The sequence below is a fragment of the Rosa chinensis genome, chromosome 6, assembly GCF_002994745.2.
Source record: "Rosa chinensis cultivar Old Blush chromosome 6, RchiOBHm-V2, whole genome shotgun sequence".
Taxonomy (NCBI): Eukaryota; Viridiplantae; Streptophyta; class Magnoliopsida; order Rosales; family Rosaceae; genus Rosa; species Rosa chinensis.
Genome location: NC_037093.1, coordinates 3,539,683 through 3,555,314, shown reverse-complemented (window position 1 = coordinate 3,555,314; position 15,632 = coordinate 3,539,683). Strand labels below are relative to the sequence as shown.

Sequence of the window (15,632 nt, the reverse complement as noted above, 5' to 3'; positions counted from 1 at the left end):
TCATTAATTACGCAATTACTACTCATTTATTGTTATGCTGCCCGTATACAGTGACTGACTTAGGCATTGGAGCAGTGAAGATCGCCCAGAGCGGTCTCCCTCTGACGCCCTGTCTATCGTGTTACAGCAAACAGGAATCATCTAATCCTAGGAGTAGCGGTCCGCCCACCGGACCCGCGTTAAGCAAGGAATCGGCTATCGCCGGATCTGAGTATTAACAGTGGCTGAAAAGCACGACAACATACTTGTGAAGAACTATAACTCTAGACCCGTGGGAGAAAAGCCAATTTCGGAGTCTTATTATAGTCGCGCCCCTAAGGGAGGGTGCTAGGAGCGAAACCTTAAGGAAAGGGATTATTCTGGACGTTCTGGTCCATATTCTCGCCCCAAAGAGGAAGGAAATCGCCAAGATAGGAGTTCACAGAACCGTAGAGGTCAATGTGTGAAGAGAGAGAGAGAGGTAGAGCCTCCGGCTATGGTGATGGTACCACCAAGGATCATAGCCGTCCCCAACGCACCCTAGGCGCACCTCGATCAAGGGAGCCTAACCATGATGATGCTTGTCTTTGGTGTGGAGCATCCGGACATTGGGCTAAAGCATGTAATGCACCCCAGAATGTTGCTAACGCATACAAGACGTATCGTGAAGCAAGGGAAGCAAATTACATGGAGCAAGAAGATCAAAATGACGATCTCGCTCTAAGGGTTGAAGACTTCAAAGGGCAAGATCCAGAGACTGGCGATTTTGATTAAGTTTTTTTTATTTTTCCAAGAGCTGTAATAGGCAATTGCCATATATTTTTGTAGTAAATGACAATGGTTTAGTATTTCTTCAAAGTAGGCTCACCCAAAGTAAGTGTGATGTCTAGGAAGGTTCTTAGATTAGTAGTACTTAAGCGAGCCTTGCTCCACCGACATCTCTCAACTCACCTAGTCACATTGTTTTGCATTAGCTAGCATTTTAGATTAGATTTTCTTTGGTCAAAGAGACAATAATGTAACTCTGTTGGCTTATGAATAAAATTTCGAGTTCTTTTCATTATGACTCAATTTTGATTCTGAGTATATTACTTTGTGACTACAATGGCTGGGCCATCGGTATTAATTCAAGGACATGGAATAGCCCAAGTTCCACTTGCCAAATGGCACCTTGATTACTGTCAGATAAACTCTCTACGCTCTTAGGGCAAATCGTACCTTATGAATAGCCAACGGATTCCATGTGAAAACGCATGTAGAGAACGGAAATAAGTTCCTTTGCAATACCTCTAATGATTGAGAACAAAGGCGCATCATAGAGAAGTTTATATGTCTCTCTTGTGGACTCTATGTCACTATTCGAGCTATTAATCCAATGAAGTTATGAGAGAAGATCTCTTGGATTTAGACACATATTGGCTTTGTCACGACAAGATAGGTCATCTTGGTCATGATATGATGATCCGTCTACTAAAGACTTCACATGGACATCTTTTTTCTCGAGCGAAATGAAGCATGAATCAAAGGTTGATTCCTCGACTAAGTGTGACAGATGCTGCTGCCTAGGGCACCGCCTCCGTCCACCACCAACCTAGGGCTGGCACAGTCCCTATACATAACACCATGGATGGCGTCCGTCATGGTGATGGCACCCCAGTTGATGCTGCAATCACCAACTTGCTTCAAATAGCATTTCAGACGCTCAGGCCTTACCAAAATTCTCATTGGTTGCTTTTAAAGTCTCTCGTTCGTTTTACAAAGCCCATTCCTTAGGGGAAATTAGGACTGAGACCGTCCTATGCAAAGGATATGAAAATACTCATTATGTTCTTACATAGAATCCGTGGGGATTTTGTGGACTAGTTCAACCAACTAGCGGACTTTAAATATCTCATGATGATTGGTTGACACGTAAACACGCTAGTCACGTGTTGTGCCATTGTCCACTTGTAATGCTGCTTATGCTACACTCCTAGCAAATATCATATGACAACGGACTCACTCCCTGGATCATCCTATTTAGTCAATTGGATGTGACTATGCTTGAGAGTTTACATCGAAGACTTTCGATGGTTATTGCAATGGGACTGATGTTGGACATCATATTTCCATGTACACACCCAAATGGTCTCGCGGAAAAGACTACGATGGTAGTTCGGACATTGGTAATGTGCACCAATCTCCTTATATCCGCTTGGGGTGATGCAATATCGCATGCAGCTATGCTAATTCGTCTACGACCACTGCCACTCAATCTTCCTCTGCGTTACAGCTAGTGACTGGGTACAAGTATCGTACCTACGCATATTTGAGTGGGCCATTTATGTGCCAATTGCGTCGCCACATCGCTCCATAATGGGTCTTTACAAACGAATGGACAACCCAGTTAGATTTGAGATTCCAACAATCGTCCGCCACTTAATGCCCTTGCTAGGCGATCTCCTTACCGCTAGATTTACGGATGTCACTTTGATGAGACAGTCTTCCCGTCGTTAGAGGGAGATAAGAACATGAATGTTCAGCAGAAACGACAGGAATTGTCATAATCTGTCCCCACTATGTCTCATCTCGATCCCCGTTAAAGTGACGAGATCACACAAATATGCTGCAAACATTCATGCAAGGATGGAAGTCTCTATAAGAGGACGTAGCGCCACCCTACACGGAGGTACGCATGGTGCCAACGCCAAAGAGAGTGGCACTCTGGCGTTATAGGCCATGGCCCTAACTAGGATGCGTGGGAGGCCCATGGGTTCAAAGGATACTTTGGCACATTTCAATCCTTTGATCATCGACACCAAAATTAGTCTCATGAGAATCTTCCGGGTTATGGTTATCGTTGGAGGATGCCCCAGTGTCAGAACCTATTCCTGAGAATATTGAGCTCTATGAAACTTACACTAGTGTACATGAGACGTGGGATAGAAACTCCATCATAATTGATGATGTAGTTGCGCATTTCATTGCACATGAGTTTGTTGAGTCAGATGATATCGAACCATGCTCCGTTAATGAATGAATGCCAACGTAGAGAAAATTGGCCTAAATGGAAAAATGCGATCCAGGTTAAGTTGGATTCTCTAACGAAGAGGAAGGTTTTTGAGCCAGTGATGCCAACACCTCCTAACTTAAAACCTATTGACTAATGGGTCTTCGTTAGAAAGCGTGGTGAGAAAAAGAGATAGTAATCTCGCCTTATGGTGCAAGGCTTCTCACAAAACGCCCTGGAATCGACTACGATGAGACATATTCTTTCGTAATGGATGTCATTGCACTCCACTACCTTGTCAGTTTGGTAGTTTCCGAATAACTGAATATGCAGTTTACAAATGTGGTCACTACGTATCTGTATGGGGATTTAGATACGGAATATACATGAAAGGTTCATGGTGAACTTCATTTACCCAAGTTAAGTGGCTCTAGACCATGGAGCGCGTTTACAATAAGGTTGAAACGCTCACTAAAGTGACTACTTGATTGAGAAGGGATATGCCCGCGCGTTTTCATAACAAGTTTCGGATTCTATCGACGTTCATGTTGGACATGATCTTCATTGGAAGCCCTTAAAGAGTTAAGGGAAACCGCTGAACACTTGAAATCCGAGTTTGAGATAAAGGATTTGGGGAGAACAAGATTATGTCTCAGTTTGGAACTTGAGCATCGTGTCGATAAATGCTTAGGCATTTTGACAAGGTTAAGCCTTCAAGCACCCCCATAGTCGTCTGTAGTCTTGATCCTGAAAAGGGATCCTCTTCGTCCAAAGGATGATGACGAAGATGTGCTAGAGGTAGAAGTGCCTTACTTAGTACAATAGGCATATTATTATACTTAGCTCGATGCACAAGACCGGACATCTCATTTGCAGTGAACTTGTTAGCTAAGGTATAGCTTTGCTCCAACGCGACGCCATTGGATTGGTGTAAAAGATATCTTTCAGTACTTGAGATGTACGATTGATATGGGCTTGTTCTATCCCTATAGAGAGATGATGGATTCAGACCCATCACACACCAGGAATGCCGCCAACACTAGCCTGCGTCCTCTATCCCCATCCCAAAACAACATGTGTTTTGGAAGGTTTTGCTGATGTTGGGTATCTCTCTGACCCACAAAAAGGTCATTCCCAAACAGGTTAAGTGTTCACCATGGGTAAAGACCGTGATATCTTGGAAGTCTGCAAAACTGACCCTAGTCGCTATATCTTCGAACAATGCAGAGATTATTGCTCTTCACGAAGTAGTTTGTGAATGTATATGGATTGGATACATAGTTATGCATGTTCAAACAATTGTGGTTTGAAGTCTACCAGAGATAAGCCTACGAGCATATAGGATAATGCTGCTTGTTTTGAAGCAAGGCTACATCAAAAGCGACCACACCAAGTATAATCAGCAACAACAAACTTTCCTCAAGATCAAAGTGAACTAGGTTCAATCTGAGGACAGTGTGGCAGGCTTGCTCACTAAGTCATTGCCTAGATTCCACTTTCGAGGAACATGTTGGTAGCATCGTTTGCAGAAGTTATCCGAACTCTCATGACCGTAGTCATCAGGGGGAGATGCAGACACCAAGGGGAGAAGTCTACATGTAAATCTTGAAACGTGAAGGGTGTGTTGTGCTCTTTTTCCCCTTCAACTGAGGTTATTTTTGTCCCATTGGGTTTTTGTTACTCAGCAAGGTTTTTAGAGAGGCAACGAGAGAAGCACCGCGCTTGGGCAAAACAAGGAGGAGTGTTTAAGTAAATCTCTACTTTGTGTTTAGCCCAAACTCTACGTTACTTGACCTAGTGGTAATAGGGTTTTAATTAGAGATAATCTCGGAGAATCTTAGAGATATTCATTGATTGTATGATTACCTTTCCTTATATAATTCAGACTCTAAACCTTATAATCCTCTATATAAAGAGGCCCCTATTATCAATGAGAACACACAGCAATTCTCTCTCAAATATCAATTCTCTACAACAAAGGAAAATTTTTCAAAAATATAACATAATTTATTCCCATGAGGTTATAACTTCATCCTTACAACTATTACAAAAAAATATTGCATTGGCCACGGCAAGGTGCCGTTGCAAATGACTTTTGGCAACGGTAAAGCTTCCATAGCGGATGGTGGTGTCGCCAACACTACTGGCAATGAAACTTGTGCCATCCCAAGAGCATTAGCCGCTGAAAATGTTTGCCGTTGCAAGACTATAGCGACTGAAAAATGTTGCTGCAAATTGAAATGACGACTGTATTGATAGCAATGGCAAGTTTCGTTGTCTCAAAATATGAACTGTTAACAAAAAAGTTTTAGGCATATATGCAAATCCTTTTATTTATTTATTTATTTTTATACTTAGCAAAAGAGGCTGTATAAATGAGAGAATTACTTCTTGATTTTTATTCATCTTCACCACACTATTCATAATGCATATTGCCAAAATTAAAATAAATGAAGTTAATGCTTTATAAGATGTGACCTTAACACTTCTTTTCCTCCGTCTTCTTGTCTAAAACCACAGGCAGATTCCCATGTTTTCTGAATCAACATCCGGCCACCACCTATAGCTTCTCACCTAATTTTGAAGGCTACTTTATATTCTTTGAGTAGACCACTCCTGCAAATTTTCAGTAAATTTTCAATTGTGTATCTATGTGTGTGTGTGTCAATGATGCACTAAAACAAGTGCAAATTCCTAAAATGCCAGGAATAAATTATGAAAAAGAAAACAAAAGAAATAGAAAAGTATCTCATATATAAGAAACTATGAGTCCACACTCAAGTCCTGCATTTATGGTAATTAAAACAGAAAAGACCCGCATGGTAATCAACTATAAAAGATTAAATGAACAATTTGAATTCGATGGATTTATTTATTTTTTGAGTAAAAGCATAATTGAGATTCATTAATATAAGGGTAAGGCCAGAATGAGTATTACATATTCTTCCACTACCATCTACAAATAGACAAGAAGTTGTAGTGAAGAAATACTACAGTGATACATAGGGTGCTAAAATCTTTAGAAAATTTGATTGTAAACCAAGATTTTGGCAATTAAAGATAACAGGAGAATCAAAACCCTTGACTGCTTTTAATACTCCATGTGGACAATACAACTGGAATGTTATGTCTTTTGGGTTAAACATAACCCCTCAAGTATTTAAAAGATGTAAACGGAGTCAAACCTATACTAGTTAATGCAAATTTGTCATAAACTCCCAAACTCATGGGATGAATTAGCTATAAAAGATTATATATATATATATATATATATATATATAATCAAATACACACACACACAGATATATATATATATATATATATAATCAAATACACACACACACACACACACACACACATATATATATATTTGAATAACTTATTCTCACTCCCCAGTTCCTTCCCACTGATCATGATCTAAGGATGTCATCCCCTAAATTTTAATCTCGACTTATTAAAACACATACCCAAGAGTTGACAATTCCTAAGCATGCATTCTAATCAATTATCACAAAACACAAGCATCCAATAGTTAACAAATTCCATATATAAATTAAATTAAGCATCCATTACATCAAATTTGGGCTAGGGCACACAACCCTAACCCCCAACAAAATTTCTACTCACTACCCATAAATATATGCATCATCAATTCCATCAATTTCATATAAATAAAAGAGGAAAAGGTATAGAAGAGGGAGAACAACAAAGACAAGTTACAAATGCTAAAAAGCAAACATAACAATTCTTGGAATTATAATTTCTCCCTTTTACCCAAGTGGTGATTAAACCCCTTATGCTTGAAGTGCTTCCCCTTTGAATCTTGTGAAATTGATGAGAAGATGGATTTTGGTGAGGTGGATCTTAGTGAGGAAGTGTGGATCTTGGTGAGGCAAAGAAAAGATGAGAAGGAGGAAAAATTTTGGTGAGAAGGATCTTGGTGAGGTGAAGAAAAGATGAGAAGGAGGAATTTTGGTGAAGTGGAGTGGCTCTTGGTAAAAAGGAAAAAAATGGAGAAGGAGGGGAAAGAGAGCAACCCAAAGGGCTGCCTTTGTTTTGGTGGTGCCGTTCTCCCTCCAGGTGATAATCATGTGGTCAATATATACATGAGTGGTCTCCATGGTTGGCTGCTCGTCCAAGACGAGAGAAGATAAGGTTTTTTGGGAATAATTCCCGTGATGTGGTGCGTTTGGGCGTCAAGACAAAGGGAGAAGAAAAATGAGCCATGATTGGTCTCTCTCACATGGTTGGCTGCTGCATTGGTTTGATTAACAAGGTGAATGCCACATGTCAACACAAGATTGGAAAGACCAATTATACCAAACGTTCATGCATATTCGAATGCTTAATTAACCAATTAAGCAATTGATTAACTAATTAATTAAGCAAGCTCCTTATTTCATATTTTATTAACCACCGACGCCCTCATATTTTGTCCTTTTGTTGGAATACTCCAATTTGTTCTCGTATAGTCACCTGCCAAAGTGGTTTTTGCTTCAAGAAGGCGCCTATAGAGATGGAAGCAAGGGTTGCAGATAACCCTCATGGTACCTGTGCCATTAAAACCGGGAGGGGGGGGGGGTCTGCCCATTAACAAAAATCCGGCCACCAGGAGAACTCGCACCAATGCAATTAGTATGATAATCCAAAATTAAAAAGTGTTCACGATCTACTCGAACCTACAAAATCAACAATCTAATTCTAAGTTCGTACAAACCACAAACATCAGAAAAAAAAAATTTCATTTGATTCATTTCGTTTTGTTCACCAGGCCTTTATATCCTACCCCCGATACTTTCAACTTTCAATAAAAGAAAATGAGAATGAAAAATCATCTAAAAAATATAACAAAACTTATTCCCTTGAGGATATAACCTCATTCTTACAAACCATGCATAAAATCTCACATAAGAAAAACTTCAAAAATTTTACAACATTAAAACTTGCATTAAAAAACTGAGTGCCAAGAAATTCTTAGGTGAGTTTAAATGATGAATACCGATTCATCATGGCCAACATCAGACCCTTTATATACATTTTGGTAGACAATTATTAATAACCGTTTTGATATCTTTTTGGAGCAAAACTCATAGACCATTATTGCATATATAGTATGTTTAGTAAGGACGCTGGTCTGGCTCTCCAGAAGGATCATAGTTGCAGGATACAAACATATCGCCATTTTTGCACTTGGCCCTTGCACAACCAAGTTGGGTTGTTATCCTCGTAACTATAATAGTGTAGTGGCGGCAACCGTCTTCCTCAGGACCGATACATTTATTTGTGTTGTAGTCGTATTCGGCTTTCTCGGTGCACCAGTACTTTGTCGCTGCTTCACCGGTCATACCCAAACCACTCGCAATGTTCTCAGAATAAGGAGCATCTGAATGCTCCATTGCGCAGTCCCCAGATCTTTTATTGGCATAATTTTGTGCATACTCAGCTAAGGTTTTATTCCATTGCAGTGGCGGGAGACCGTGCTCTTTGCGAATCTCATTGTGTGCTTTGAGGAAGCCACTGTCGTCTTCGACTGTACTTGCTAGAGGGACATAAGTAATTAGGATCAAAGCTGCGGAGCATACGGCTATTAAGTTTTGTTTGTTGAACCCCATTTTAGCAGCATATGAGAATAACAGTTGGACCAGAGGCATATATATAGTGTAGATTCATAAGACTTGGTGGGAGAGAGATCGTTAGAAATTAATGGTTTCTCGCCATATTTTGCTAGGAATGCGCCCACGCCATACAAGCTAGTTTTACTCATAATAGAGTAGGTTATAAATTTTATGAGTTTGAGCTGGACGACTACATTATTCAAATTTTTCTCCCCTTAAGTTAATATTTTTGTCATTAGTAATATACAATTATGTTCATTTGCTTAGTAATAGTTTTCTGTGGAATTTGGCCTTGGGCCTGCTTTGTTACTAAGGTTGTTGCATTCAGTTAGGCCTTGGGCCTAGAGGTAGTATTATTGGGTTAGTGAACTGAGATATCTTGTTAGGTTATTGGTTTGACCCAATAACTTGGTACTTTGGGCACATTTAATTCGTATAGATCGACCTTAGGAGTGCCCCTTCTACGTAGGAAGGTCTGGTGCTTTCAAATAAGTTAGGGCAGACCTTGGTCTATAACCCTAACATTGTCATTGTTACTCTAGTTTTGGTGCTTATTTTATGGTATTACAATTTAGGTAGCTCTAAGGTTATGTACATTGCATGGCTCGATTTTGACTTATCTCGCAAGAGTGGGTCATGTTTGAGTTATTACATACATTTTCCTTATGGTAATGGATTGACACCCCGTTTTCAAAAATATTGTGATGTTCAAGTAATGGATTGATACGTACGCTTGCGTAAATGTATATCAAGTCATCAATCTAATTCAAATTTTGTACAAACCTCATAGGGTATATAAAAAAAAAAATGCCTTTGATTAATTTCTTTTTGTTCACCGTGCCGTTATATCTGAACCCTGATACTTTCAACTTTCAATAAAAGAAAATGAAAATGAAAAATCATATCAAAAGTATAACACAATTTATTCCCATGAGGATATAACTTCATCCTTACATCCCATGCGAAAAATCTCACATAAGAAAAACTTCAAAAAAATTTAAAAACATTCAAAATTCCATTAAAAAACTGAGTATCAAAAAATGCTTGGGAGAGTTTAGATGATGAATATTCATTCATCAATGCCAACATCTCTCACCTCTTATATACATTTAGCTAGACAATTACTAACATCTCTTATAATTACTGCATATATTTTATCTTTAGTAAGGACGCTCGTCCCAATTTCCAGAAGGATCATTGTTGCAGGTTACAAACATGTCGCCATTTTTACACTTGGCCTTCGCACAACCAAGTTGGGTTGTTGTCCTCCAAACTATCTGAGTGTAGTGGCAGTAACCATCTTCCTCAGGACCAGTACAATAACTCGAGTTCTAGTCGTATTCATCTTTCTCTGTGCACCAGTATTTTGTCGCAGCTTCACCGGTCATATCCAAACCACTCGCGATGCTCTCTACATAAGGACCCATCCATTGCTCCATTGCGTAGTTCACTGATCTTTTACTGGCATAATTTTGCGTGTACTCAGCTAGGGTTGTATTTCATTGTAGTGGCAGGAGATTGAGCTCTTTGCGAGCTTCATTGTGTGCTTTGAGGAAATGTCAGTTTTTAGCGGGGAACTTTTTCGTCGCAAAAGGAGTTTTTCGTTGTAGTTCTGCTTAGGGTTAGAGCTGGATTCTTTAGAAGCTCTTGTATACATAATCATTGTACTGGTTATGTAAAGGATAAAGTTGATTTTGGCTATCTGGTTTTTGATCATTGAGATAACTTGATGAACATGTGTATGTCATTGTACTAAGTTCTACTTTGTCCAGGACTGCAAAGAATTTCATGAGACAACTAAGCATTCTTTTTAGAAGTTTAAATCTTGTGCTTTGTTCTATTCCATGCAGGACCAAAAGGGAGAAAGGGAGCGGGGGTAGAAGCTTGGGAGCTTTGGAAAGATGATGAAGTCTCTGCTCAGAAGAATAGTTAAGAGCACCAGATGGTTTGGTATTTGCATATGTGGAATAAGGGGTCTAAGTTTGTTGTCAATAGATATATCTAGGAACTATTAGAATTATTTTTTGTGTCCTAATGTATGGATGATTAGGAAATACATCCTTTGTAGACACATGTGATACTTTAATGTATGAATTGGAGTACTTCAATTGAAGAATTGGATTCAAATTTCTTTTCAATATTGATCAGTACCATTATTTAGGTAATAATGGAGCATTAATTTTGCCCAATTCTGATCACACAATGATTAGGTAACAATCATACCACATTAGTACTCTACAAGCTGTTGTGTGAGGAATAATGAAACAACAGAACAATTCTAACTCATGTTGTTTGACAAGCAATCAAACAAATGACTAGACAAGAACTTAGTTGTCCTAATCTAAATCATACAACAGAAAAATAAAAAAAAATGTTGTCTGATAAGCTTAACATACAACAGCTTCAAAACAAGTAGTGTTGTCTGAAGGCAGCGCCTCAACTGCTGCGCAGATGCGCCTGACATCTGCCGAGCCATTTGTCGAGCTATCACACATCACTTATAACACATACCCGTCGCTTGTGTGTTTCTCAGACAACTGTGTTCTACCGTTGTCTGAATTTTCAACAGACAACGGCTCGGTCTACAACAGTGGCACTCTAGATGGTACAACGGTTTTCTCTTGTTGTTTGATAAGGATTTTGGTGTAGTGTAATGGGCGGCAAGAAGAAGAAAAATAATTTTATAAGTTAAGCTTGTCAAAATGGAGCAGCACGTGGCTCCTTAACTAACCAAAAAATTCAAGCTTTCTTTTATTTAATTAACCAAAGAGATAAGCTTATCTTTTATTAATCAACTTCATATTCTCTTCGTGATGCATCACGACTCTTCTAGAGTCCCAGTATTTCTTCCCTGCCACTAGCACAAACCCAAACCTCATTCTCAGCAATTCACCCCCACCATTTTTTTAATCCAAACAAAATCCACCGAGATAAACAACAGTGCGACACGAACAGGGAGAACATCAATACGGCGGTTCGTCAGATACACAACGGTACGAAAACAAAAATAGGTTCTGAACCTAACATTGCCGCACTACTCGCCTCGATCTCAACCTTGGTGGTCCTGACCTACAAGAATAGCCCCTACACTATGGAATAGTAGAGCGGGTTGCAAACAACAAATCCGGTAAGCTTTTTAAGCTTGTATGAATAAACTCAAATAAAATGACTCAAACTTGCATGCTTGACAATTTCTCAACACAAGAATAAATTAATTCAATCCAAAATCAACTACACAATTTTGTAAGAACCCAAGTCCCTCAATGGACAATAAAAGAAAGAAACCACCCAAAACTCTCTTTTAAAAATGTATATACTCATGTGCATCAAGTAACCCCACGTGTTACCCCAATGCAATACAATGGCAGACAGACTAGAGCTCTAACTTATCGTAACAACTCACGTGGCCAAAGGTGTGGTTCCTGATATACTTGCCTATTCACTACTGTGACATTAGATCCACAGATCCGAAAACATTTAAAGGGTCTCACACGACTTAAAATGTTACACCAAAACTCGAGTACTCTTTCAACACAATATAATCAACAATTATACGAGATATTGCATTTCCAAAAAGAGTAAATGCTCAAAACAATAATCCGAATAAAATCACAATTATTATACTTCTCATAATGTCACACCATCAAGGTATATATTTCACGTAAATATATATATGTAGTCATCTACTCAGGAATGCCACTAATACCAACTATAGTTCAGAATCGCAAAACTCGAGAAAAATCATTTTTATGCTTAAAATCTCATTTTACTTACTTATGAACCATAGCCGAACAAGTTCAAATAATTTAAAACAAATTTTTATTTTCATAAAACAATTTCACAATTTAGCGATTAAACCGAACAATAAGGCAGCGTTGTTCATAGATGAACCATGTGAGATTTACTCACCTCGAAATCCCACTGCGTCTTGTCTTATAGCTTAGATAAAGTATAGATCACTCTCCGTCAAACACCTAAGTTCAATAAGGTCTCAACTTAAGATATGAATCATAAAAACACAATTATACGATGACCCAACTATCAGATTCTCATGAATCACTTCTAGGATCAATTTCTCAAAATTAAATGAAGATTCAACAGTTGGATTCTCATCCGAGACCACCCAAAGTCTTCGGAACATTTCTACGATCAATACAACAAAACCACAAGTCGATGGGGCGGCCTGATCCTCACGAATCCACAACCGAGATGATTGAAACCGGTTATGAGAATTAAAAAAACTTAATCGGGTAAGTGGGAAAGAAATCCCTAAAATTAGGGTGAATTGACAAAAATCATATTATATTATATAGAAAATTACACACAAGTGTCATTTTGAAGCATGAAAGGAATAGTAGGTTGCATGGGCAAATTGCAATGATGGCTGAATCCTTAATCACCAAGGCTGCTGCTTGGTGGGAGGTGTACGAACAGTGGGGAAATCATGGCAGTAATGTGCAGCAAGGTGATTGCATTGGGCAGTTGGGTGGGGTAAGGAGTGATGTGCAGTCAAATGTTCCTAGTGGGCAAGGAAGTAGGTGCTCTGGTAGTAGACAAGAGAGATGGGAGAAGCCTAGGATGGGCTCAGTAAAACTAAACATTGATGGTGCCTTGAACGTGAGTCAGGGGGTGTATGGTACAGGGGCAGTGGTTAGAGATGACAGAGGAGTCTGCCTTGGGGTGTTGGCAGTACCAAGTGTGGGGTTTATTAACCCACAGACATGTGTGGTTCTAGCATTAGTGAATGGCTTACATTTTTGCTATCAAGCCGGCTTCACTAATTTGGAGATCGAAGGAGACGCACAGAATGTGTTTGTGGCATTAAATTCCAACCTTGAAGACCTCAGTCCAGATGGAGCTCTAATTGATGAAGCTAAGGTACTTTTGAGTTTGTTTCAATCTTGTAGCTGGGGTTATATCCCTAGAAAGTGTAATAAAGCTGCCATAGTGTAGCAAGGGCAGCCCTTTCCATTCCTTTTCCTACATATTGGTGGCAAATGGTTCCGGAGTGGCTCTTACCAATCCTAGTTGATGAAGTCTAGTACTTGAGATTTAGTTGGAGTGTGGTACTCTTCCGAACCGGTTTGTGGTGGGTTTAATGAGGCCACTATATACTCCTTGATGTAATCTGTTTTTTTTATTAATGAATTCTTTTGATCGAAAAAAAAAAATGTGTCATTTTGAAACTCTAATTAGCCATAAGGCCACACAATTCTTTTTGTCTTCTTAAGGCCACTTTCACCTTCAAATTATTTTATCTCTGACAAATTTACCCTTCCATTTAACAAGACGTTCTTGTCAAAACCAACCAGATATCCTATTCAATCCATTCTCTTAAAAAAAAAAATAGATCCATCGTTCTCTCTTTTCTCTCTCTTACCGACGATTCAACCTTCTCTCTCTCCGATGAGCTCGATCACTTCTCTCCGTGGCTGTCATCCATGGCATCGTTGACGAAGAACATCTCCGACTTGAGAAGCTCTCCCTCGGCTGCAACCGACGATTGCTCATCGCTCGCAGAACGATCTCGACGGAGAGAAGCCTTGTTACGGATCAGAGCGAAACGAGACGGCATCGTTTCACCACCTCCCCCTCTTTCTCGAGCGTTTTCTCTGATCTCGATGCCAATTCAAAGCATATCTGACCTCGTCGTTTGATCAATATATGTCACCGGCCAAAATTCAACATTGCAGGTCAGAATTCAAAATTTTCTATCCTCAGGCGAGGAGACACCATAATAATAGCTCACCTTCGAAATTTTTTGTGTTTGTGATAGTAGCTTTTGTTGATGGTCGGAGTAGCTTCTGTTACTGGAGTAGTTCTTTAGTGTAAGAGTAGCTTGCTAGTGTTGGTGATGGTAGCTTTTGTTGTTGGCGACAGTAACTTTTGGTGTTTGTGAGAGTATCTTTTGGTGTTTGTGAGAGTAGCATTTGTTGTTGGTTAGAGTAGCTTTTGGTGTTGGTGACAATAGCTTTTATTGGTGGGGATAGTAGATTTTGGTTTTGGGGAGAAAAGTTTTTTTTGGTAACAGTAACTTTTTTTGTAACAATAGCTTTAGTTGCTGGTGATAATAGCTTTTGTTGCTGGAAGTTGCCAGTAGCTTTTGTTGCTGATGACAGTATCTTTTGCTACCTTACCGGAGGTTGCCGGAAATCACACCAGAGTAGCTTTTGTTGCTAGCGACAGTAGATTTTGTGGTCGCCGGAGGTTGGCCAGAGACTCACCGGAGGTAGGGAGTTGGCTGGAGGTCGACCGGAGAGTTGGTCAGAGACCTCGCCGGAGAAGAGAGAGAAGATGGTTGTTGACTTTTTACTCTAGTGGCATTTATGTAAATATATTAGTTTTTTATATCCAAAATTTAACACATTTTTTAATCTAGTGGCTTTATGAGGGAAAAAAATAATTGGTGGCCTTATGGCTAAAAAAACATTCAAATATGCACTTATATGTAATTAGCCCTATATTATATATGGTGGACTAGAGCATATATGTATGATTTGATATTAATTTGACGTTATTTTGGGTGATATATAGTAAATGCATTCCGGATAATATGACCCTAGTGCAATGTATTAAATTTCCAAGACGTGATTCCAAATAAATTTAGTCGTTTACATAATTAAACCAGTGGCTTGGTCAACTATTTAAACTTTCTTAAAATAAATTTAAATTTAACAGATACCATAAATTAGGGCTGGCGACGACCCTATAAAAGATGCCTATAATTACGGTCTTAGCACTCGAGCTTTAAATTCATATTTGATAATTGCAAAGGCACATCCATTTTTCATCTAGTTTTCATTTCTTCTGGGATAAGAAAATGACTAGCTGCTGGTCTCTCTTGGCTTTTGGTATTGTGATCATGGTGTTGATGATCAGTCCATATCCTGCAAATGGCCTCACATGAGATGAGACCGCAGGCATTTTGAATCCCTGTCAAGATTTTTTGCACTACTACAAAAAGTTCATCAAACAACGGTGAATTTCTGTTGTCTAATGAAGAAGTTCACCGTTGTCTAAGTCAGTGTTGTGTGATTGAAAAATCACAC

The 15,632-nt window shown here is 39.1% G+C and overlaps 1 protein-coding gene across 1 annotated transcript; it reads right to left on the bottom strand.

Moving 5' to 3' along the window:
- Window positions 1–8,085: 8,085 nt before the first annotated feature.
- LOC112170593 (pathogenesis-related protein 1) lies at window positions 8,086–8,580 on the bottom strand. The gene has a single exon (XM_024307940.1). It carries the CDS (start codon window positions 8,578–8,580, stop codon window positions 8,086–8,088), a length of 495 nt encoding a protein of 164 aa, XP_024163708.1.
- Between the last annotated feature and the right edge of the window lie 7,052 nt (window positions 8,581–15,632).

Coding starts and splice junctions, on each gene's coding strand:
- LOC112170593 (XM_024307940.1), bottom strand. CDS start 8,580: ATGGGGTTCAACAAACAAAACTTAATAGCCGTATGCTCCGCAGCTTTG.